This window comes from Lepisma saccharinum, chromosome 29 (genome assembly GCF_977018435.1).
Source record: "Lepisma saccharinum chromosome 29, izLepSacc3.1, whole genome shotgun sequence".
NCBI classification, from domain to species: Eukaryota; Metazoa; Arthropoda; class Insecta; order Zygentoma; family Lepismatidae; genus Lepisma; species Lepisma saccharinum.
Window position 1 is genome coordinate 7,542,395 of NC_139257.1, and position 25,471 is coordinate 7,567,865.

The window sequence follows — 25,471 nt, forward strand, 5'->3', positions numbered from 1 at the left end:
ATGGTGGATAAACTTTACACCCAACGATATACTCCTGAAAAAATCGCTGCCTAGGTGGAGAATCGAACCTACAACCTCCCTCGTAAGAATCAAGCACACTACCTCTTCTCCAGGTAGCTCATGTTAAAATTTGCTACCAGTTTGAAGAAACCAATTCACACATAATGTCATGTCTATAATTTCCTTATGGCAATTTTCATGAGGAAACGAATTCAGATAAAATCGAGAAACGCTGAAAGGGAAAAATGATGAACATGTCTATTGGCATTTTGTCATATTTTGTAAATTGTGTAAAAATTCCGTGTTTTGAACAAGCAATCGTATAGTTACGAAGTATTTTGTTGTTTGTTTAAGGTAGGAACAGGAGAGCGAGAAGGAGTCATTTGAACCAGACCCCGTTTGACAAGAAACTTCAGCTTTTTTCCAAAGACTGTATGAAAAGAGAAGGAACGTATGAAATATAAAATATGTGTGAAATTGAAACAATGGAAACCTTGAAAGATAATACTAACGAACTTCAAACTATGAAAAACATATTTTTGTGGTGGAAAACTCCAAGTCATTTTCGAAATATGAACTTGATGTTTTTCTTTATTATGAAGTGGAGATATGGGACGATACGATCCCTCAGCCAGAAAATTTTAAGTAAGCTACCTCCAACTTTTTCAATGGTCATAATTACTAATTAGGGTCCGGAAGTTGATGAAAAATCAACTTTTTTTCTGACCCTTAAAAACAATGCTAAACCTGATATCATGTCCGTTTCCCTTCAGTTAGAGCCGGAAAACACTTTCCATTTTAAATTTTTTTTTCATTTTTCGGCCTTTTTTGACTTTTAGTTTATTTGTCAGTGTTTTTAACAGTTTTTGTTGCATTTTTACTTATTTTTTAGGTTTATTTTTCTCGTCCCCTGTTGTTTCGTGCATTTTAAATGCATTTACTAGTAAAACTTACATATGTAGATTTCTTGACATGGTCCTTTTAGCAAATTCACCATGAATCGAAAATACGGTCAATAGAAAAGCATTATATTATTCTTAACTGAAATGTTTGGCAATGGATTAAAATACTTCGTGTGAAGATCTACTTTGAGATTCTTTTTCTGGACACTATTATCGTCTTAATCTGTAGTTTTAAAGTAAAATTAGTCACAATATTAAATGCAATTACACTCTGGTATATGCGAAGCAGAACTGTATTTTCGGATGCTGACCGACTACAGTATCATAGAAGGCCCACTCTGAAAGGAGATGAATTGGTTGATTTGGTGTTTTAAGTCAACTTTATGCATAGTAAGGCTAATCGGGACTGGACCTACAGTTTAAAGTGGGATCCGAACGGAGTGCATAAAATAACGTGAACCGTGTGGTGTAGGGGGATCATTTGCTTATGGACTGGCAGGTCATGGGTTCAAACCTACTTCTTTGCAAAATCTTTTTCGGGAAGTAAACGGCTTTGGATGAGAATGCTTATCCACGTTTCTTGGATATTTCCGTTGATACTTATGCGATTTATGTCCAGCATTTCCGGATGCAGAAAGTTGACATGTAAGTTCTTAATATGTGTTAACTTATAACAGCTGAATGAAAGGAAAAGTATTTCCTAAAATCCTGCCAATCACTGAAAGATTAAAAACATTAGTTGAAGCGTTACTTGAGGCATGCACAGTGGCGACGATTATGGAGTGTGGAGGGGCAGATGACCCAGCACTATGCTAAACATTATCTACCAAAGGAAAGAAACTGTCCTTGCCCTCCCCCCTCCCCCACCTTGCCCCATCAGTTTTGAAACCCAATCGCCGCCACTGAGCATGCATCGCATAAATATTTACAGTAATATCATATAATATTATATTACGTTATTAGAACACTTCCTACTCGGTAAATAAAAAGGAAAAAAATAATAAGGAAAGGGTGGGGTTTGAACCTACGATGTATCGATCTTGACGAATACAGTAAAAAAAAAGCGACATTGCTGTCATCTAACCAACTACTCCAGAAGATTGCTAACAGAAAGCTCAGTAAAACACGTCAATCTCAGTTGAAGCAACATTGTGCCGGAGTTTCGAACCATTTTTCGCCAAGAACCAAGGAAAAGACACACTTTGCAGAATCGTTTGGTGTTGTGCAAGGTATCTTTACTAAACATTTCCCATAAAATCATCATAAATTTGCCTTCTTGCATTCAAATATGACCGCAATTCTTTCCAGGTGGATGAGAACCTGTTCAGTGTTTCACAATACACATACATTTTCCTATTTTCAAATTCAGAACGAAGAATCTTGAAATATTTTCAACATTCGTATTTCTACTTAACATTTTTTGTCTACTCATATATTTTATTACTGCTTTAGGGTATATTTACATTATGGAATGTGAAAGAATGAAACAAAATCACGAGCGTTTTCATTCAGGAAGAAGAAATGTTGCAAAGTTGGCTACTCTTAGTTGGCTCTGAAGCGCTATGCTGCCAAATTTACGAATTCCGGACTTTGAAATTTTTCAGGGCGGTCAAATAAGACGTTGCGAAGTGTACATCACATCCACTCAGTCTATGTAACATATATATATATAATGGATAAAAGCAAGGAGGGCCAAAAGGGCTAAGTAAAAATCAAAGAAGGTAAAAGGAAACACTCACCGGACAGTAGAAAAATTCAAAATTTTCGCTAACTTCATAGCATGATCGGTGTGAGGAGAAAGAGATTGAACCGGTTCCATCTCTTTTTCCTCACACCGATGATGCTACGAAGTTAGCGAAAATTTTGAATTTTTCTACTGCCCGGTGAGTGTTTCCTTTTACCTTCTTTGATTTATATATATATATATATATATATATATATATATACACACACACACACACATACAGGGCTCGAAATATCCCGGTCGCCAGGTCACCTGGCGACTGTGATCTTATGCTATAATATATATGAAATTTTGATGATTCTAAGTTCAAATTGCAGTACAGCGTAAGTTAGCATATGATTTTTTTTTTAAAAAAAATCAACGTTGTGAACATTCAAGAGAGTCAGTAATAATGTCTTACTCTTTGTCCCCCAACACCCCATTTTCTTTTTTCTCGAATGATTTCACAATGTTTTGAATACCGTGATGCTCAGCTTCATATACAGTGTGTTTCAAAAGTAGCACAACCCAAACTTTGAAAAAATATATATTGAAAATCGCAAGAGATATTTACACCAGGTTTTCTGCATTGTAAAGTCTCATCCATTAAAATATTTTTCAATGCTTAAAATTATCAGTTTTCTTCATACAGAAAATTTAGTTAAATTAATAACTGGCGGAAGGGAGCGTTAAAAATTTTCCAGAAATGCACTTTTGAATGAGAAATATACGTAACAAATTATCAAAGGGTCATAATTAGATTTCTGATGACTGATGTCATGTCAATCTGTCATTTGCGACCAATATTGGTCATGTGCAACATTTGATGGATTTTATATTGGCGATTTTATGGGTTGAGTGAAAAAGTGCAATTTTTGGGACACGTATGGCAATGCTAGCAGGTCGAAATATTGTCAACAGACGCACGCCAAATGTGCCTAAGTATTGGCTATACATTTATGTGAAAAATCATAAACAAAGATTTTGTGCCGAAATTGGACTCTTGAGAGAATCCTAGTCTGCCTCTGATTACACTGAATTCTCATCACTCACTTTCGACACTACTATGTCTGTTCTTTTAATTGATTCAGCATGGTGTATTCTTTGGAGCAGTCGTGTGCATTGCTGAAGAGTATTTTTACTACTCATTCTTACACTCATGTGCAAGAGGTTTTCCAAGAAAAATCCCCTGCTTCTGTTGAACCTCACAAAGCAACTGTTTTACAACTAGTCAAATGCTAACAAATGATGCCACAAATTGTTAAGAGTTGGTATTATTATTGAAGATAAGGCACACACAGGAGATGTACTACGTAGAAATTTTCAGCGAAAAATGCAGGCTCGACCAGGACTCAAACCTGGGTCTCTGGCATACCATACAATTTCTCTAACCACTGAGCTACTGAGCTGGACTGGCCTCGCCTGATTTCTTGCTGTCGCTATTTTACCTGTGTGGAATCGTTAATGCATTTTTCGCTGAAAATTTCTACGTAGTACATTTCCTGTGTGTGCCTGATCTTCAATAATTAACATCTCTATGCTGGGAGGAACCAGGCAACGTTGAAGTCTACTGTATTTCAAAGGCAACAGATCCCATTGCGGTAGCACCGACAGAGAAGATTCCATGCAGGTAAAACAGAGACAGCGAAAATCAGGCGAGGCCAGGCTGGCACAGCAGCTCAGTGGTTAGAGCAATGGCACGGTATATCAGAGACCCGTGTTCCAGTCCTGTTCGATCCTGCATTTTCCGCTGAAAATTTCTACGTTGGTATATATTTTGAAAATCAATTCTCAAGATGTTTTCAGCAAATTAACAATATTGATTAAAATAATGTAATTGCTTTTATTTGGATACATGTTAACGTAAATTTATTAACCCAGTGATAGCGTACATGATTCATTTAGTGCAGAGAACCTGGTGTAAATAGTACCTCTTACGGTTTTCATGATATACATTTTCAAAGTTTTGGTTGTGTGACTTTTGAAACACACTGTAGTATGCACAATTGCTAGTAGGCAGTTTCCAGATGCCTGATTTTCAGAACTGGTGCCTAGCTTTGAAGAAAATTTTTCGAGCACTGATATTTTTTTAGCTGTATAATTAATATGATCGTTCCATGTTAGATGTGCATCAATATATAATCCTAAGAATTTTAATTGCTTCGTGTCTTCTATTGCTGCCCTATTGTTATAAGTAACATTTCACTAGTTTTCTCTAGGTTCAGGTCTAAGTTATTGGCTGCACACCAATTTTTAAGAATATTTGTTCGATTATCTAGTATTCCGTTATCTTTTTTATTCTGAGAATTCACTTTGAGTGCAAAATCATCAGCAAATAAGTATCATCACTTTGGTCATTATCTATATTGGCAGGTAGGTCATTAATATATATAATAAATAAAAGAGGTTCTAATACAGAACCTTGTGGTACACCATATTTCACTATTCTACCCTGAGAGTAGTTACCTTGACTATACACAGTCTGTATCCTATTACATAAATATGAGTAGATTACCTTGACCGATTTTTCATCAAATCCATAATATTTAAGTTTGTTACATAAGATATCATGTTTAATCGCGTTAAAAGCTTTTGACATGTCATAGGTTCTAAAACTAACATCTAACTTATTATCAAGATCATCAATTATATTATCAACTAAGGTGAACACTGCCTCAGTTGTACTTTTATTAGGCCTAAATCCAAATTGTTTATTAGTGAGTAGTCTATTATTTTCAAAATAATCTGATAACTGTTTGTATAATAATTTCTAAAATATTTTGGAAAATATTGGAACTAATGGAGCCTGCAAAAAAAAAAAAAAAAAACCCTGTTGGATCAGCTCCTCCAACAAACTTATTCGGAAATCACGATGTGAGCAATTCCGGGAAACTTGCTTCAGGAGGATGTGGGCATTGAGGACTGATTGGTTTAGAAGGTAAAAGAAGAGTTTGTTTGTCCACTTCATTGTCAGTTTGACAATGATGAATTGGCATAATATAACGTTATATATTGGCATATAATTCAGCATATGTACAGGCCATCCTGTCAGTCTTGTCGACGTAACCCGTGTATTTTGGGTTTCAATGGGTTACCATGGTCATCAACAAAGTTCCCTTGTGGAAATTTGTCAGCACAAAGATGTCATGTTTGTCACGCCAACGTACAGCTGTCAAGTCTCCCTTTGTACATACGTCCAGGTCGCCAAGTTTTGTCTTGCTCGTCCTAAAGTCAATGATTGATTGATTGATTTGGTGTTTTGAGTCCACTATATGCACTGTAAGGCTAATCGGGATTGGACCTACAGGTTAAAGTGGAATCCGAACCACTATGTGCCTCCACCAGATATCGAACCTGAAACCCCTTGATTACAAGGCGATGACGCTACCACTGCGCCATCGGGGAGGCCCCTAAAGTCAATGGGCATGGAACACCGAGTCTTATTGACGGTCCCACAACATTGCACTTGCTTTGTTGCAAGATCATCAAAAAGTTCGGGGGAGGAAAAGTAATTGTCCATAAAAAGTTATGACCAATTCCTTGAACTCTCCTACTTAGCTCCATGACCAGGGCATGGATGGGTGTCATAGTTGCAGTCTGTCTGGCTTTGTCCTTTCCAAGTGTCATAGTTGCAGTCTGTCTGACTTTGTCCTTTCCAAGATAAACCACAATGTCATAGCTTGATGCCAAATCGTTTGTGCTTCTTTGGGATATATTGTTTGAATAGTATTTACCCTTTGAGAATAATGGCAATGTGTTCCGTCGGCTGGTATAAGCCAAAGTACCTTTGCCTGAAATGGTCAAAAATCCATCTCAGTCGGTCTGTTCTGTCTTCCGGGGGAAAGGAATTATCAGCAAAGTGAAGGAAGCTAAGGATGTGACGGAAGAAGTTGTGGGATAGAACATAGCCGACCCAAGGAGTATGAAAAAGGTTCTTTTGCATGTAGGATTCCATGTAGTTGGGTTTGTTGTGTCCAAAATAAAGCCAGAGTGTAAGGAATAGGAAAAGTTCGTGAAGGGTGATGGGGGGTTCTACCCAGTTCGGATGCTTCTGATCGACAAACTGCTGGTAGTATCTGTTAGATTCTACCAGCAGAAGGTTGAAAAGAGCATCCGTCCAGAATAGGCAAAATGAATCAAATGGCGAAGAGTCTTGAGTCAGATCAGGCATCTTAGGTCCAGGCTGGCCAGTAAAGGGCAAAGGATTTGGACCCTGAACATGAGCGGGCCGCGGACCCCAGGTTGACGAACTTGATGTTGATCATTTTCATCCGAAGAAGAATCGGATGCATCCTCCCAATCAGCATCATGATCATCTTCAGCCGCTTCGTGGCCCTCTGGACCGACACTGTCACATTCAGTGTCCATGTCATCTAGAAAGTCACAAATTTCCCTTTTACTCAATTGCCTTTTTCCGGACACGTTTGGCGGAACAGTCGAGTCAACATAAAAAAGTAGATTTTCAGAAGACAAGATGCAAGGACTTACTGCACACCAGGAACAAAGGCCCACAGCGAACACAGACAGACACAAAACACAGCACACTTGTCTACTCGCAGCTCGGGTCGTATCTGTTGTGACCTGCCTGCGATGCAAAAAGAGGGAAAGTGTGGGAGGGGGGAGGGAGAGTTCGTTGCACAAATTTCACCAAAAAAGAATTCAGGGGCACGAATTTCCGAGAAAAATTTCTCGCTTTGCCTTCTGGCATCGAGTGTCCTATTTCCCTTCCTTTGTTGAAGTCTGATGTCACATGTGTTAATGGCTCGGCTAGGTCTATTCTTAGACCCTCGTGGTGCCAGACATCCAAATCTTCCTCCCACAGATAACCCTCGGGGCTAATGGCAAAAGCAAGAATTGGATTATCCAAGCTTTCACTCTGGAGGACCAGGAAAAGCAAGCTCAAAAACTGCATGTGTTTATTGTCCAGCTGTCAACCCTCATTTCCCACACGTGACCTTCATCGGTCACATTCAAGTTGAGGAAATATGATCAAAGTATTGTGGTAGTCAGTTTCAGTAATTTGAAAATACTTCATGCACTCACCTTTCAATCTCTGCAGATGGACCGTTATGTTCAATTGAGAGTTCACTCTTCACATCTTCAGGTTCTACCTTAACATTGTCACTGCCATCACTTTTGCATGCAACAGCACCAAACTTACTATCCTCCTGTAAAAATTCATTCTTCCTAGCACCAGAGCTCAAGCATATGTGAAAGGAGCTACCAGCAACGTCCAATGGGTCTTCTACTTTCATTTGTTCCTTCTTTGGTTCAGATTTAATAACTGATGATGATGGTGGTGGCTGCCAAGGGTTTTCAGTTGACTCTTCATTTGATTCACTCTTGAACTCAGGCTCTTCCTTCAGTAGGTTGGACAATGAGAGATCATGAAACTCCATCTGTGATGATGAGGAAAAGGCACTTGCTATCTGAAAATACATTTTACACACAAACATCAGATAGTGCTCGAATTGAAGACAATATACAATACATACATAAATGTTTATACATGTATCTGTGTGTGTGTGTGCAACAAGCAAAAAAGGAAAGCAGAAACACACAGCAGATACTAGAAAATCTGAAGTTTTGAGAAGTTGTAAAGTGATGGTTAGGGAGGGTTGGGTGTTTTTGCTACCCGGAAGCAATCATTGAAAGGGATATTGTGATGGTTGGTATGGATGGCGAAGGTGAAGTCCAGGTTGTGGGTGGAGCGAAAGTTGTTGATCCTGAAGTTGAAGGTCGTTGATGATTCCCCCAGGAAAAAAACACCACAGATGTTGCAGGTGAGGACATCGAGAAGGTTTGATGTGCAGTAGGTCCCTTTAGGGTGGAGGGTAAATTTGCCACTGACTGTATGAATCTTGAGGGTGTGAAAAGTAATGGAAATGTGGCAGGTTTTGCACCTTGCAAGCTTGCATTTATGAGTGCGTGGATATTGGTTTTGTGGTGAAGGGGTGTTCTACATCAGGATGTCTTGAAGTTGGAAAGGAGGCATTTGAAAACAACTCTGGACTTGTCAGGTAAGTTGTTTCTGGTTTAAGGATCGCTGTGTAGAACGGGGAGCAGAGAGGATAGGATATGCCCGATTTTTCTTAAATTGGGATGACAAGTACAGCGGAGTTGGTGGCAATTCGGGAGATTACTTGGAGACTAAGGTGGAAGGATATTCACAGTTGACAAGGATTAGTGTAGACGGAGGTTGTAGTTCTGTCGGGAGGTGGGTTAAGTGTAGAGGTGTTGTCCTCTTAGGATCAGAGGAAATGGGATGGCTCTCTTGGTGTGGAATGGGTGGGAGCTGGAGAAGTGTAGACATTCCATGTGCTTGGTGGGTGTGACATGTATGGGTGTTCTCAAATGACCTTCCTCAATGTGTAATTGCAGTTTGGATGGTAGAGAGGTTCCAGACGAACTTGATGGAGCAGACATGGCTGAGTTGGTCCAGGAAAGTGGATAGGGATGGTTCTCCCATGTGTCCACATCAGGAACATGTTTATAAAACGGAGGCAGAGGAGAGGTTTTAGGGGTTGTCTCTCCAGGACCTTAGAGTTTTTCCATGAAAACGTTGGCATAGGACGGAGCCATTGTAGTACCCATGGCTGTGCCTCTGATCTATAGGTCATGTTGGTCTTCAAAGGTGTTGCTGTTGCACATGAGGACAAGGTGGGTTAGGTGGATCAAGAAGTTAGTGTAGTCTTCTGCTGAGATAGAACTCCATGAAGCGGAGGTTGATGGCTTTGAGTGATTGATACGGTTTATTTTCCTTCACTTTTATGCCCCTTTTGGCTAATCTCAACAATTGGAATGAATGAAGATACATTGAAGTTGTTACAATCACAAAGAACATCCATGCCCAAGATGGGATTCAAACCTGGGACCCTTGGTGTCGTAACGGAATGTGCACCACGGAGGATAGCGAGAGGCCGAGGGAATGAGGTATGTTGGTGCAAAGGGAAGTTACATCATCCATAGCAAGGGTGATGTTCAGGGACAATGGTGAAAAGGTGTTATTTTTCTGGAGGAAGGGGTAGGTATCACGAAAGTAGGAAGGCAGATCGTTCACAAGAGGCTGGACATTAACTTATATTTTCGGAAATGAATCAAATGGTAACATTGTACACAAAGAGTACCATTACACTTCCTTACAGTAGTTTTGGCAACATTCTACAATACCTTTCATTTTTTTCGCTAATTTAAATTGAAATATAAAACAACCTTTCACATCTAGTCTAATCTAATATATATGGCCAAAGTATCTCTACATTTTCTGTATTGCAATAAGAATGTGTATTTGTAGAGGAAGAACCATGCAAATGCAAATTAAATAACAAACAATTTTCCAAAGCAGAACAAACCATGCTCTTGCGTTGAACTCACCCGCTTACTATCGTCAGTAGCTGCTAGTAATTTGGAAGTTTCACCACCAGATGTCTCAGATGTCAGGGTAGCAAACTCATCTCCTTCATCCATGGCATTAATATGAAGTTGTTCCTTTGGTTTTTATAAAAAAAATATATATGATTTTTCAGAAATGTAGGTAGAAAATTGTTGTATGTAACTACTGATTTTAACCCCTTCCCTGCAGCGACGCTGAAGGGAAGTACGACCAAAAATAAATCATCTCTCTATATAGATAAATAGTGCCAAAAATTAACTATAAAAAGACTTGCCGCAAAATGAAGCTAAGGAAAACAATTTATATATAGACTATGCTGCAAATAAACATTCCATATGTGGTAAGGTCGAAGATAAGGTTCACCCTGTATATAGCACCATGCCTTGAAAGCACATTTAGGGAATGTGAGGGTAGGTCCCCACTACATATTTCTGATCCTGGCCATTTTGGAGGTGATGTGATCAGCACCAAACTCCAGCCACCTTTACCCTCCAGGGTTACATCCATGTGCACATTATTTGATGCTGGGTGATTCCAAGAGCCACTATATGCAGGGACTAGGCTGGTAAAATTCAGACCTCAGAACACCCACCCTAGGAATTGAACTGTGGTCTCTTGCATGGCAGTCAGACACCCTACCAACTACATCACGGCTCTAATTGCATATTGCAAAAATAAATTTCAGGAACTGACAAAGCATCAACAATGCAATTTTTGATGGCCAATGGCCCACCTAGACTATACTGAATGCAACTATAACTGGTGGCTGGGAAACAGTGAATCAGTGATCAGTTGAATTTTCTTTGACTGAGATTGAACATTTTCGAGTCACAAGGTACCAAACGTGCTTCGTGGGACAAAACAAATGAGCATTGGGTCCACCACATGTTGCCAACGTACTGTAAAGCGAGAAAGAGTCTTCTCAGGCAACGGTATTGTCAACACCAGAAATCAGCGGTGGTTAATGGTACAACTCCACAAGCAGTCCTGAATGATGAAGTTTCCGGAAGGACCATCAACAGTTTGGAATGCAGGCGGACACACAGTCATATAAAGAGAACTGGCAAAAACAGAAATACGCTTGGCAACGTTGCTTCGGGAGAGCAATGTGATTCCTTCAGCTTTTACTTTGGAACTGAGTTTGTTGACACCCATCGGACCACATGCCCCCGAAAATGATTGGGGACAAGGTGCGCCAGAAATAGCCATCAAGGTCAACCACCAGTTGGAGTTGCATTCAGTATAATAGTAGCATATAAAAATGACTTGCCGTTATACAAGAACCGTTAAGTTTGAAATATCGTCTATATATAGATCCTCTGCAAAAAAAAAAAAGACCCAATTTTAGAGAGTATGTACATAGCTATGCTGCAGTTAATGCGTTAATTCAACAGTTTTTATTGAGCTAGGCAGGTTTTGTTTAAGAGAAGCATCTAACTTGGTTTATCCAGAAGATTTCCTTCCACTAAGCTAAAAGGATAAGATGTACCCCTTTCACATTTTAATTGGAGAAACTAGAGAAGTAAGGGAATATACTCTCCATGACTTTTTCCTGAACACTTCCACAATATTTTCCTTCTACCATAAACTGCTAGTAAATATTTTCCCATCACGGAACATTTTCCTTTTACAATAGTTTTCATTTAATGAAGATGTTCTATTCTCTGTTAAAAAGAATGTATTCCACTGTTACGTCGATTCAGGAATGGATACACATCACCAGGTTTTGCTCTGTTACATGTTTACAATAGAGGCTAATGATAGATTTTGGAACAAAATACTCCTGCCACTGATTAAAACTTTCTATAACTTCAGAGAGGGGAGCAAAATGGCTTTGTACTAACACTACTTCAAACCTATGTGTACAATGGTATATCAGAGAGAATTTTAATTGCAAATTAATCACTGAATTGAGGATAGGAAGAAACCCTGATTTCTTATGTTTAAACTGGGATTCTTAATTGCTTTTCTGATAAACTGTTAACATTAAAATCAAATGACAAAGATGAATACCATTTCTAATACTAAAGAAGCAGTTAAGGTTGGTTGAAAAAATAAAGAATAGGGTATGTAATGGAGGTACACATGTTATCTCCTGAAATACAGATACATGTATTTTTCAAATAAAATTGGGGAAAAAAATCCCTAAATGTCATGTTTATGATTCATCCCAAGTAGAAACACAAGAAAAATATAATTATTGGTACTAGAAAATGAAAAATGGGTAAAACTTTGGTATGGTACTAACACCTCTCACTCACTTCTTTGGTCATTTTTAATATTCGTACTTACGTATTCTGCATTACAAAAAAATCTTCAAGGTGGTATTTTGCTTTTCTCATGAAAATAATTTCAATTTGTGACGTGAGGAGTAATTATTATTGTTCCTTATTTTGCTTCCGTAAGACACAATATGGGGAGACAGCTTGACTAGCGTGGTCCATCATCATTGGGTATGCAGTGTCAACCGAAAAATCCCCACGAACAATTCACGGATAGCCCCAGAAAACAAAAAAAACATGAAAAACCCACGGATAGCACAACAAAAACCATTCACGGCAAGGTTAGGTCAGGTTACGTTTGGGTACATTAGGCAAACATAGTTAAAATTGTCATCTTCTTGCAAAAAACAGCATGGTTGGAAACACTGACAGGGTGTAACATCATCAAACATTCGCAACATTTGGTTCACATAGTGCAAGGAAATGAATGGAACAACAATTGTACACCGGAAACATATTTCTGTTAAAAAAATACATGATTTACTGGTGAAATAGATTCCACGAAGAAAGAAAATACCTCCACGAACTTCTAAATGCTACAGAAACTCATTTCGGTACGTAGTTGCTGTGTAAAAATGAAGAAATCCATTGGGACCCTATCAAAGTTTTACCGAAAAATGTACTGCGGACAGTAACAGTTCGTTATATCGGAGAGACATTAAAATCGGATATTTTGAGTTTCGCATGGTTCGAACTTACGAATTGTTTATTGCGGAACTTAGTTCAAGGTGCCATTATGCTTTTTACACGAAAACAAACACAATTTTTCACATACAGAGTGATTCTTTTGATTCCTTTCTTCGCTTCTGCAACACACAATATGGCGGGTACATTTTGACTCAAGTTGTGGGTATTCAGTGTTTCCAACCTTCTTCACAGAAAAATACCTACTATCGTGTTCATCACGTGTGAAAATTTTACATTATGCTCTGATAGCTGATGGATAGCCCCACAAACCATTTCTGATAAGGTTAGTTTAGGCAAGCATAGTGAAAAAAAAAGGGTTGCAAAAACTGACAGAGGCTTACGTCATCAAACGTACGCAGCATGCAGTTCACGTAGCGAAAGCAATGTCAATTGTGCGTCGGTGAGATATTTTTCTTGGAAAATACATGATTTCCTGGTTAAATATATTCCACGATGAAAGAAAATGGTAACAGTTCCTTATATCGGAGACACTTTTCTTCAAATTTACAGGAGAAACTACTTACAGAAATCAGTTTCTGTAGCATTGTCGAAGTTCTTCGGGGTATTTTCTTTCATCTTTCAATCTATTTCAGTTGGAAATCAATTCCAGTTGCTTCAATTTAAGCGAAAACGTAACCACGCAGTTTTTTAACTAGTATGTTGGCCTAACCTAACTGAACCTAACCTAACCTTCTGTGAATGGTCCGTGGGGCTATCCGGGAATGGGTTTTGGGGCTATTTGGATGGTTATAAGATCCCAAATGGTTTTTGGACAATGAGTGAATGGTTTGTGGGGCTCGCACCATGACGTGCGTTCCGTAACACTTCGGAGTAATGGCTTATTTTAGTGCAAAAATGTTTCTAATTGTGTGAAAACCTTAATGGCACCTTCAAATATGTTCCGCAATACACAATTGGTAAGTACAAACTATACGAAACACAAAATATCCGATTTTAAAGTGTCTCCAATATAACGAACTGATACTAGTAAAAGTTTACTATCCGTCGGACACCTATAACTTCTGAGTTTTCGTCAATTTTTGACATTCGTACTTACCTATCTGCTTCGCGGAACATTCCGTGAATGGTGATTGGGGCTATCCATCCCGGAATCGGTGCGAAATTTAAACAAAAAATTATTTTCGTTTGAAATTTTTGACTCAAATTTCCCACCGATTCTGGGCTCCGCCCCTGGGGTAATTTTCCTTACCGCCCCCAACTGCTAACGCAGCCCCACCCCCTCTCCGGCTCCCCAGCTTTTTCTATAGACTCCCTGTTAAAGGCATGGTAGATATTGGCCGGAGTCACCTGCCCCCAAATGAGCCCCAAACTTTTCAATTTGAAGAAATCCGTTTCCAGGATATGGAAAAATTACCTGAATTTCACACAAAACACCTTCCCGATGTTAGACAATACTACAGGAACTTATTATGGTAAGTAGTTTCTTCTGTAGAAATGAAGAAATCTGTCCGACGGATAGTAAAACAAGTACCTAATTCTGTACTTGCCAACAGCAATTCATTTACTATTACAATGTTCAAAGATGTTGTTCAATACATGTATTAGTTAGGTTAGGCAAGTCAGGTTCAGTTACATTAGTAACTCAAGCCGGAAGTTGGTAGTCACATGTTTCCTCTCAGCAGGCTGAACTTCCCCTTCTACTAAAGAAAAAATTGAAATTGAAATGCATCTTGCAGTTGTCTGGCTCGCCGAATGGTGCTACAATTCGGAGGTCCCTCTGCGGGTGACCTAGGGGTACATATGATCTGTGCGGGTATGCGTGACGTACATTTAAAAAAAAAAAAACTTTCATTGGTCTCCCTTATCGCACAACGTTGAAGCAACCCTGTGTTCTGATGTCAGAAGAGGCCTACGTACGTTGTTAGGTTAGGTCTGTTAGGATTGCTGCAGTTACCATAAATACATTCAAAATTAAATGTATTATTTGTGCAAAGGGAACTAAACCTAGCTAAACTAACAATTAAAGCTTTTCCCCGTGACATTTCAATGCAAGGTAGCTCCATTGTTGTACGATAAGGGAGACTCCCTTTATTCCGTATTCGACGGAAATGTCGTGTAGCATCTGTATCCAACTACTTACAGGTCGGGTACCCTATTCTACACTCTCGAATTTTCTTTCAGGTATTAATCTGATATTCCCCAGACAGATTTCTTCATTTTTACAGAAGAAACTACTTACGGTAATAAGATCCTGTAGCATTTTCTAACATCTTAAAGGTGCTTTGTGTGATGTAACGCATTTCTTCAAATTTAAAAGTTTGGGGCTCATTTGGGAGCAGGTGACTCCGGCCAATTTCTAACATGCCTTTAACAGGGACTCTATAGATAAAGCCAGAGAGCCGGAGCGAAGCAGAGGCGGGGCCACGTTAGTGGTTGGGTACGGTAGGTTAAATACGCCAGGAGCGGAGCCCGGAATCTGTGGTAATTTGGACTCAAAATTTTCAAACAAAAATAATCCGTAACATTATCGAATGAGGGAAACTGATTCCTTCAAATTTACGGGAGAAAGTACTTACGGAAATCATTTTGTTTAGCGTTGTGGAAGTTCCTGAATGTAGATTTGATCCATTTTAATGTGAATGTGTGTAGTTTTCTGCGAAAATCTTTGTCCGACATGTTGTTTCTGCTCCCGCCATTTGCTTTCTGCATGAGAGTGCAATGTTTCGTGTGTTAAGATTATGCAACCCCGTAGCCAGTGTTTCAGCCTCGCCGTGTTTTCACATGTCGAGTATTTTTAATATTTTCTTTTAACTACGCTTGCCTAACCTAACCTTACGGGGTAAAAATTTACTATCCTTCGGACACCTCTATTTTTTTGGTTTCGTCAATTTTTGACATTGATACTTACGTATCTGCTTCGCGGAACATTCCTGAAGGTGTATTAACGTTGTTTTGATGAAATTAATTGCAATTTTTCACATTACCAGAACGTCTTTCTGGTAGGTGTTTTTCCTTGCCTGAGACACAATATCGCGAGTACACCTTCCTACATAATTGCGTGTCCGGCTTCTCTTTTGCCAAATTTTTGACATTCGAACTTACGTATCTGCTTCGCGGAACATTCCTGAACGTGTATTGACGTTGTTTTGATGAAAGTAAGAGCAATTTTTCACCTTACGACTACTTCTTCCTCCTGCCTTTCCGTTTGCCTCACACACAACATGGCGCGGACACCTTCGTAAATAACAACGCATAGGAATGACGCATCGGCCTTGTTTTTTCTCGATTTTCAATTGTTATACAGTGTTTCAACCTTCGGAACCCAAGAAATGCCCATCGACAAACTTAATCAGATCTATTTCTTTTTAACTTTATTTTTCGCTTTCTGACACCAAATTTTAACTATGTATCCCAACCTAACTGAACTTACCTATCCACGCACCAATGGTTCGTGGTGCTAGCGCCAATGGTTCGTGGGGCTATCTTTTTCACTATTGAAACCTTTGCGTGGCCCTACTAACCTATCCACGTGCCAATGGTTTGTGGGGCTAGCGCCAATGGTTTGTGGGGTTAGCGCCAATGGTTCGTGGGGCTAGCGCCAATGGTTCGTGGGGCTATCTTTTTAACTATTGAAACTTTTGCGTGGCCCTACTAACCTATCCACACGCCAATGGTTCGTGGGGCTATCTTTTTCACTATTGAAACCTTTGTGTGGCCCTACTAAACTATCCACGTGCCAATGGTTCGTGGGGCTATCTTTTTCACTATTGAAACCTTTGCGAGGCCCTACTAACCTATCCACGCGCCAATGGTTCGTGGGGCTAGCGCCAATGGTTCGTGGGGCTAGCGCCAATGGTTCGTGGGGCTATCTTTTTCACTATTGAAACCTTTGCGTGGCCCTACTAACCTATCCACGTGCCAATGGTTCGTGGGGCTAGCGCCAATGGTTCGTGGGGCTATCTTTTTCACTATTGAAACCTTTGCGTGGCCCTACTAACCTATCCACGTGCCAATGGTTCGTGGGGCTAGCGCCAATGATTCGTGGGGCTATCTTTTTCACTATTGAAACCTTTGCGTTGCCCTACTAACCTATCCACGCGCCAATGGTTCGTGGGGCTATCTTTTTAACTATTGAAACCTTTGCGTGGCCCTACTAACCTATCCACGTGCCAATGGTTCGTGGGGCTAGCGCCAATGGTTTGTCCACACCCGGCACAAACTTTACAACACACCCACCACACGTCATTCTCCAAACCCTCGATCCACAGTTCTAACTCTCGTCGCAAACGCAGGCAGTTCGAAACACTGGATATCAACAAAACACAATCACGACACGTCATGATAGTCGTCACGACGGTGTATGAAGGTGATGGTGTATGAAGGTGTACGAACTTAATGGTATACGCAGATGTACGCGCCAAACGCTATCTCCGTCGGAGAATTAATTTTCAACGAACAACATGAATTTCAGCTCTGAAACATTCCCAAATCACACAAAACACCTTCCTGATGTTCGACAATGCTACAGGAACTAATTACGGTAAGTAGTTTCTTCTGTAAAAATAAATAAATGTGTCCGAAGGATAGTAAATTAGTACCCAATGGTTTGCGACATATTAGCATAATTTCAAATCCGGGCACGAAAGCAGATATTTTCCGGTGAACGAGGTTGCAACACTGCATAAATCGACAAAACACTCTCAGAACGCCCCCTAAACCAGTATGCTATCACGGCCATAATGTATTACAGATTCGAAACAACAAGTAACAGTAAGTAGTCGTAAATCTAAGAAATAGTCATTGATATGCATTATTTCACTTTAGGAAATGTTCCACATTCGAAAGTAACACGTTAGCAATGTAAAGAAGTCCAAAATATATGATTCGTAGGTGTTTGAATCATACGATAATAGTTACAAATAACCTTATAGTTTAAATTTTCCACCGATTTCTGGACGAAAAACGTGAATACACCTTAAAGAATGTTCCGCGAAGCAGATAGGTAAGTACAAATGTCAAAAATTGACAAAACGAAGAAGTTAGGGAATATCAGATATCTAACAGTTTTGAGATTTTGTCGTTTGAAATTGTTGAGTCCAAATTTCCCACCGATTCCGGGATCCGCCCCTGGGGTAATTGACATACCGCCCCCTAGCCTACCGCGGCCCTGCCTTTATCTATAGAGTCCCTTTTTAAGGCATGTTAGAAATTGGCCGGAGTCACCCGCCCCCAACACTATTTCTCACTGTTTTCCGCATTGACACATGAAAATACCAAACATGAAGGCTAAAATTAAACCTAAGAAGGTACATATTTCTTACCGGTAACTTACCTCTTTTTACCAAGGCCAGGCACTGAATTGCGGGTCGAAGTTAAATTTGTAAGTCCACAAATGAAGTAAATCCAACGTTCAAAATCCTTGTTGTCATTTTCCACAGAATACCACCCTCCACTCCCTTCCCATCATAAAAAAAAGAAGACGCAAATTATCCCACCCCACAAGTCATTTAGAAAAAACAACCCTTCCCTTTACGGCCTGCAGTTGCCAAAAAGAAATAATTAATTCCAAATTGTGAAGTCGCATAAATGAAATCCAATGTCTGAAATGTCTAATCCGCCAATATATCACACAAATAACATATCGCAATCGCAAATGTTCCCATTGCACAAGTCAATCATAAGAAGAAAAAGAAAAACCAGACGTGCGTCTGTGATATCAATCCATGATCCTTTTTGACGTTACGCAAGGAATTTTAATTTTATAAAAAACGTAAGTTTCGTAGCACGTAGATCTAAAAAATTAACTTCCGCGCTATTTGCAAACACTGTTTGTTATGAGGAACTAAATATTTTGACGAAAATATTTGAAATGTGCCCGAAATCGAGGGTGTAGAAAGGGGTACCGGTACCTTACATATTTCTTCCATAATCGAATTTGATATTTTGTTCGTGACGGTGTGGTTGTTACATTTGCGAAATGCCTTGTAACTACTTATTTCTGTAGTGGGTAGATGAGGTAAGAAAGTCATTGCCGATTGATTCGAAGCCAGAAAAATACTAATAATTTTAAATGTAAGGCGGAGGGGTCAGATTTCCGTATGCCATACGATTTTCGAGCGGTTGTAGGGTGCTACAGACGGCCCTGAATTGGTAAATTTCTTATATTCGGAAAACTCATTTCGGGGTAATCAGTGTTGCCAACAGCATGAGAGAAAAACGGGCTAAATCGCACCCAAAATGGAGCTAAAATTCACATCCAAGGGGCTAGATTTACTAATCTTGGGTGTTTTGGTGCAAAATTTCTGAAACTCAAGAACCACAACTAATCAGCTGTCAAGATGAGGGGCATACTCTCAACTAAATAAAATTTTCTTACCTTAAATAATTTATTTCCCCCGTAAATTGTGGTGCAGTAAATTACACAAAAGCATTACACATTTTCGGCATATTCCTTCTTCATATATATGCAAACGCACACTCACACAGACACACGGCCGCATACACGAACTAGTCTCTGGTCGAGCCTCACTGTTACGAACGATTCGTCGATTCCGCACCGCATTCCTGTGAACTTTCAAGGACCAGATGCAATGCAACTGAACGAAGATTCGCATTTTCTGGAATCGAAGCTATCCGTAATTCGCCTCGGGCTATACAGCTAAAACCAGAAACAAGGGGATAAAGTGACAATGTGCATTTGCTACCTGCTTCCCAGGAGGGGTCGCAGGACGAGCTTGCAGGTGCAGAGGAAGTGAATTCTTCTTTGCAGTTTACTTTACTGAAAATACCAAAAAACATTTCATTACTGAAAGGGCTAGATTTGTAGCAAGATTTCTCTCTGTAGGGCTAAAAAGCCCCTTGGGGCTTTTGCTGAATTTTGGGGCTGAGTACGTACTCAAAAGGGCCAGTTCTGGCCCCAAAAGGGCCAACTTGGCAACACTGGGGGTAATCATGTACAATTGGGTTGTATTAATACGCATGCGCGAGATCCATGCATTTCGCGAGGCAGAAGATCTACAACGTTGCCAGTTCTCTTTGCAGCGTCTTACGCTGGGATGAGGGGTGTGTAGGTGGCAGTACGCATATTAATGAGCAATTTCACATTCCAATATCTACCGGTATTGTGGGTATTTCTTGTTGCAGACTTTTGCGAGGTGGAAGATCTCCAACGTTGCCAGTTCTCTTCTTTCTGGCATCTTCGCTGTCATTAGGGGTGTGAGGGTAAGATTTTTTTGGGTCGGGACGGGAATTTTTGAAATCCCGATATTCCCTGCATTCGGGATGTGAAAAATTCGCCATTTCCGGACCAAGTCGGGAAATTTTCGGAAAGGAAGTGGTAGACATTTCCCGAACTTCTATAAATCTCGAATTGTACACGTCATTTTTACCTTAAGTGATTGTTTTTGCATTTCTGTAATAAAAGCTAACAATTTCCGATAATTTTCACACACTCCATTTTAAAACGTCCATTTGGCATTTCTCGACTGCTTAGGATAACGAAAAGTTGGGAAATCATTTCCCGAATTCGGGATCGGAACGGGAAATGTTTTCCCCGATATTCGGGTCACAACCTTTCGGGATCCCGTACACAGCATTTACATCATTTGAGGAATGTGCGGGATTCCGAAAAGTCGGGACTGAAATCGCGAATAAAATATCTCTACAGATTCACTATTCGAATTACGTTAATTCTTTCCAGATATCTCAGGGGAGGCAAATGCCCCCCCCCCCCTGCGGTCACCCATGCATAATGTGGACTTTAATCAATCAACCATGCATGCTAACGGGTAGATATTAGAATGTGCAATTGCTCATTAATGACGCATTAGCTTGGTGAATGGCTAAACCTAAGTGCGAAACGAAAATATGCTGACATCACCCCTGTTCAATCCCTACGCTTTTGATGGCCAACTGTTCTCCCATTTAAATACATCGGGAATAGCGTGCTTCTATTACATTAAATTGCAAGTTTAATTTCATCTAAACTTTAGAAATTATGTCAGATCATGATTGACGATTAATCAGTGCTGCGACACTAAGAATTTTAATGAGACAATTGTCAACAGAACAGAGATCGGAACTAAAAAAAGCCTTAAATTTTTCACAATTTAAGTGCTTTATTCTTGTGAATCTGGTAAATAATAATACATAATACTTTCACGCGATTGTATTTTTATTTTTATAGTTGTTATTTCATAACTAACTCTTTTTTTAACGTGATATCATACTTTTCCCTCATGGCTACTAAATATGGTTTTCTATTTTATACATGCACATTTATCGAGAAAAGTTATTACCAAAAATATTGTATACTCTGTTTCATGTCTTGCAATCTCTACCGCTTTCTTATTTACAGGAACTATAATTTTAAAATTGTTGTAACCAAAGAAATAAAGGACGAAAATAGGAGGGAAAGAAAACATGCGTTAAGATTATAATATCGGATAGGGTACAGTGTCATAGTGTATAATAATAAAAAATATCATGCGCTTACGCACTTAATACATTATCTTTTCAATTCTGAGAAGTTTATATCAGATTCCTACTTCCGCTGTTGAATTAGTATTCGCAACCAGAAAAAGAAAACATTAGGCGTAGTGTAAAAATTCTAACTTTTTTTATTTTCGACCCATGGCTGCTAGGCAAGGCCCAATTACATCAAATTTAGTGTTCTTTGTTTATAAACATATTATATTTAGTTCGTCTCAGCTACCTTGCCGTTGCGCTTTAATATATTAATTCTTACGTTCAGGAGAATGTCAACACCGAAACATCAGGCGATAAACGGCACTCAACAGGCGACAAAAGACGGGAACCCGTTCAGCCAACGGGACCATTCAGATCGAAGCGACAGGCGACACGTGTCGTATGTGTCGGCAACCGACTCTCAGAAATGTAGTGTTGCCCACGAGACGAGACGAGACGAGACTTTGGTCTGTCCCGTCTCGTCTCGTGAAAATGCTGTCTCGTCTCGTCTCGTCTCGTGAAAGTAATCCAGGATATTATGCCAACAAAAGTTATAACTGGGAGACATCACAAATATTATTCTCGAAAATTGGTCAAACCTGTAATCACTTTGCTCACTGTAGCTATAGTGAGAATAAATATGATTCCTTAATCATAAGAATGCTCACTGTAGCTATAGTGAGAATAAATATGATTCCATAATCATAAGAACATGAGTATATCAAATAAAGTTTGTTGATTATCAATAGTTAGATAATGTATAGAATCTGACTTGCTTTTCTAGCTCCCATCCACTCTTTATCCATCGTACATGCAGGGAGCTTTCAGATAGAAGGAACAGGCGACAAGCGACACGAGTCGCTTGGAAACGAACTTTTAGTAGTCAATGCAACCTTTCGAACAGAAGACACACGAAAAGTTGCACGTGTCTCTTGTAGCCTCGGTCCGTTGTCGCTTGGGTGTGAATTATACGTGTCGCTTGTCGCTTCAGTGTGAAATTTCCACACGATAGCTTTCAGGTTGAAGCGACAGGCGACAAGCGACACAGGGTTTCCACATCAAAGCAACGACCGACACGCTCCTTTAGGGAGATTTCAGACCGGAGCGACAAGCGACACGCGACACAAGTTGCTTTGGAACGAACCAATCAACATCAACGTTTCACAGCGTAGGAGCATGGCAGCCAGCACAAACCTGCGTTCGATTGGTGAAATCCTGAAGCGATACGTTCACGGGTCGCGTGTCGCTTCCATGTGAAATCTCCCTTAGTCTATAAGCAAGCTTTCACTGTGAGTTCACTACCAACAGACAGAGGCGACACAATGCAAGCTATTAAAAAACTGCCCAGACAGAACGACACGCAAGCGACAAAGCAACAGGTGCCGCTTGCCGGTCTAGTCGCTTCCGTTCGGAAGGTTGCATTTATTACTGTGGGTTCATTTCCAAGCGACACTTGTTGCTGTCGCATGTCGCTTATTACTCCTATGACTTCAGGCAAATTTTATGTTCGTTACGTCAAAGCAGAGTATCTAATTGCACTAGCTTTTTTGAGCCGCGGTGGTGTAGTTGTTATAGCATCTGACTGCCGGCGGGAGACTCGGGTTCGAATCCCGGAGTGGGTGAATAAAGGTCGGAATTATTCCGCATTGTCCCCGCATAAAGTAGCTCCGGGGCTCAACAGCCTCATATCAATGGGTGCATGTGGGCAATCCTGGAGGGCAAAAACGGCCGGAGTGTGATGCTGATCACTTCACCTCCAAAATGACCTTTCCCCCACATCCCGTAAATGTGCCATCATGGCACTGTGTCATATGCACTTGGAACTTTACCTTTACCTAGGTTTTTAGTGCGAAATCTTTGAAGTTGGCAACCAGCACTCGAGGCTGCTGTGGATTTTGAGAAGAGGGTCGCAAATGAAAGAAGGGTCTGTTTGGGCGAGAAATTTTATGACGATTGTCGCCAGTATGGCTGGAACAGGGCCGTAGAAAACAATGGCAGTGACTACCTCAGGATCGTTTTGCGCAAGGATGAACGGAAGAGATGCTAGAGTTGGCATCACTGCGTGAGGCCAGACTCACTGTGTCCATTTCGGGCGAACGCGCCCCTGAAATTCCCTCATGGATCACATAGAATGTTATGGGACCAGCTGAGGCCCTCGAAGAAGTGGCTCAACATGCGACGATACATAAAAGGTAAAGTGCTCCCCTGTGCTTAGCACCACGCCATGAAGGCGTATAGGGGGTGTGGGGGTAATGCCCCACACTTTCTTGATCCGGTCATGAGTGGGGGTGATGTGATCAGCATCACGCCCCTGACCGCCTTTACCCCCCAGGGTACCCATGTCATTCGACGCTGGGTGGGCGCCGGGGCCGCTTCCTACGTTAGAAAAGTTCCCGGATTTGAACCGACCGGGGATCGAACCCGGGACCTTGAGCACTCGTTTAATGACATTGTAAGTAATAAAATAATCCGTAATAGCCAATTATACTAGGGTAGGCCCGGCCTCCGGGCCTCTTATGACGCTTCGCCACTGGTGTAAACGTTGCCTGGATCGTTCCCACGTCGCGTCTACATTCGATCTGAAAACACGATTATTGGAGACGACAAGCGTCACAGGCCACTTCGGTCTGAATAAAAAAATGACCATGCATGTGCCACAAACAGACCAAGGCGACACGATGGACGGTTATTAAGAAAATGGCCCAGTTCGAATGACACGTGCAGCTTGGCGTGTCACTTCAGTTCGGAAGGTCTGGTTTCCAAGCGACACGTGCCTCTCTTTTCATGTCTGAAGTCTCTTTGTTGGTTACGAATTTACATTCCACATAGTTCGGAACATGCATAAACATTCGCAATAGTTATCTTTAGGAAACTTGCGAATGATTTTTGCTATTCCAATATGTGGTATATATAATTGTATACATACCGTTAATAATAATATCCATAAAAACATCACAACAGAAATGCGTGTATAATAAACGTAAATATGTTTTGTAAGCATGTTTATCTGGGAAACGTAATCTTCTTGGACCTCTAAATTCCTTCTTTTTTTAAAAAAAAACAACAAAAAAAACAGTTCTTGCAACGTCTATTGTTGCATCCGAAAGCTCCGCAGAGGCATAGCTTCTTATTTATTGTTTACTCGCAGTATCATTGAAATGTGCAGATATTAAGCCGCGTCCACATAGGCGTAATGTAGTACCGTTCCGTAACCACGTAACGTATCAAGGTTGAGTTTCACCAGTTGAGTGTGTACGAACATGGAAGTCGCTGCAGCGTACATTGACATGCATTACGCATTGAAAAGGAAAGGAGAACATATTTAGTTATACAAACGTATAACTAAATATGGAGCTTCAAGGTTTTTTTTTCAGCACACTAGGTGAGTCTGTGAACATGTCGAAGCTTTATGAACCGAGCACGTTGCATTTTAGTTGGTAAAGCTTTCTCTCCTTCCGATATATAAATGACACATATTTTACTTCGAATATTATTTGTTTTGTGCAAAATTTACATCCGAGAGGACAAGCGCCACTGTTGTTTCAATATTTCTTTCCATTCGGGAAAATGCAAACACATTTTACATTTCACAACGTAGGCTATTCAAGTGCAAGGAAAATTCCGTATATTACTTAGAGGAACTAATGGTCCACCTGTAACATGTTGTCGTGTAATCACAAAATAAATATAATAAACATCTCCTTACATGAACAATAGCTCCAAATCCGAGTATAGGAAAGTTGTTATATCTCTTTTTAGTATTTAAAATAAATACATATTTATTCAAAAATTCTATTTATGCAAGCAAATTTTCTCCTCGCAGAAACATTAAGCAACGTGAAACTGAAAATTGGAAGACAATATATTTACGATTCCAGGTGACATTTGTTTAATGTTTGTATAATAATGTAATGCTGTTTAAATGTAGATGTAGGCTATAAGTTCAAAATTGGAAGACAATAAATTTTAGGATCCCAGGAAAAAAAAAAAATCTTTATATAATAATTAGGGGTGTGCGGGACCGAATTTTCTGGGTCGGGACGGGAAATGTTTGAAA

General features: G+C 40.0%; 1 protein-coding gene across 3 annotated transcripts in view; it reads right to left on the reverse strand.

Annotated features, from left to right (window-relative positions):
* Positions 1-18,370, reverse strand: part of LOC145981364 (uncharacterized) — a 39,697-nt gene extending 21,327 nt beyond the window's left edge. The window contains exons 1-3 of one of the 3 annotated variants that reach the window (XM_083114599.1): positions 18,281-18,370; positions 10,000-10,113; positions 7,669-8,054 (exon numbers count right to left, since the gene is read on the reverse strand). In XM_083114599.1, the coding sequence (XP_082970725.1) occupies positions 7,669-8,054; positions 10,000-10,092 (479 nt within the window). In that variant the 5' untranslated portion in view covers positions 10,093-10,113; positions 18,281-18,370. Of the gene's footprint in view, positions 1-7,668; positions 8,055-9,999; positions 10,114-12,310; positions 12,407-18,280 lie in introns of those variants that run through there. The other 2 variants (XM_083114600.1, XM_083114601.1) reach the window with 2 other exon arrangements.
* Between the last annotated feature and the right edge of the window lie 7,101 nt (positions 18,371-25,471).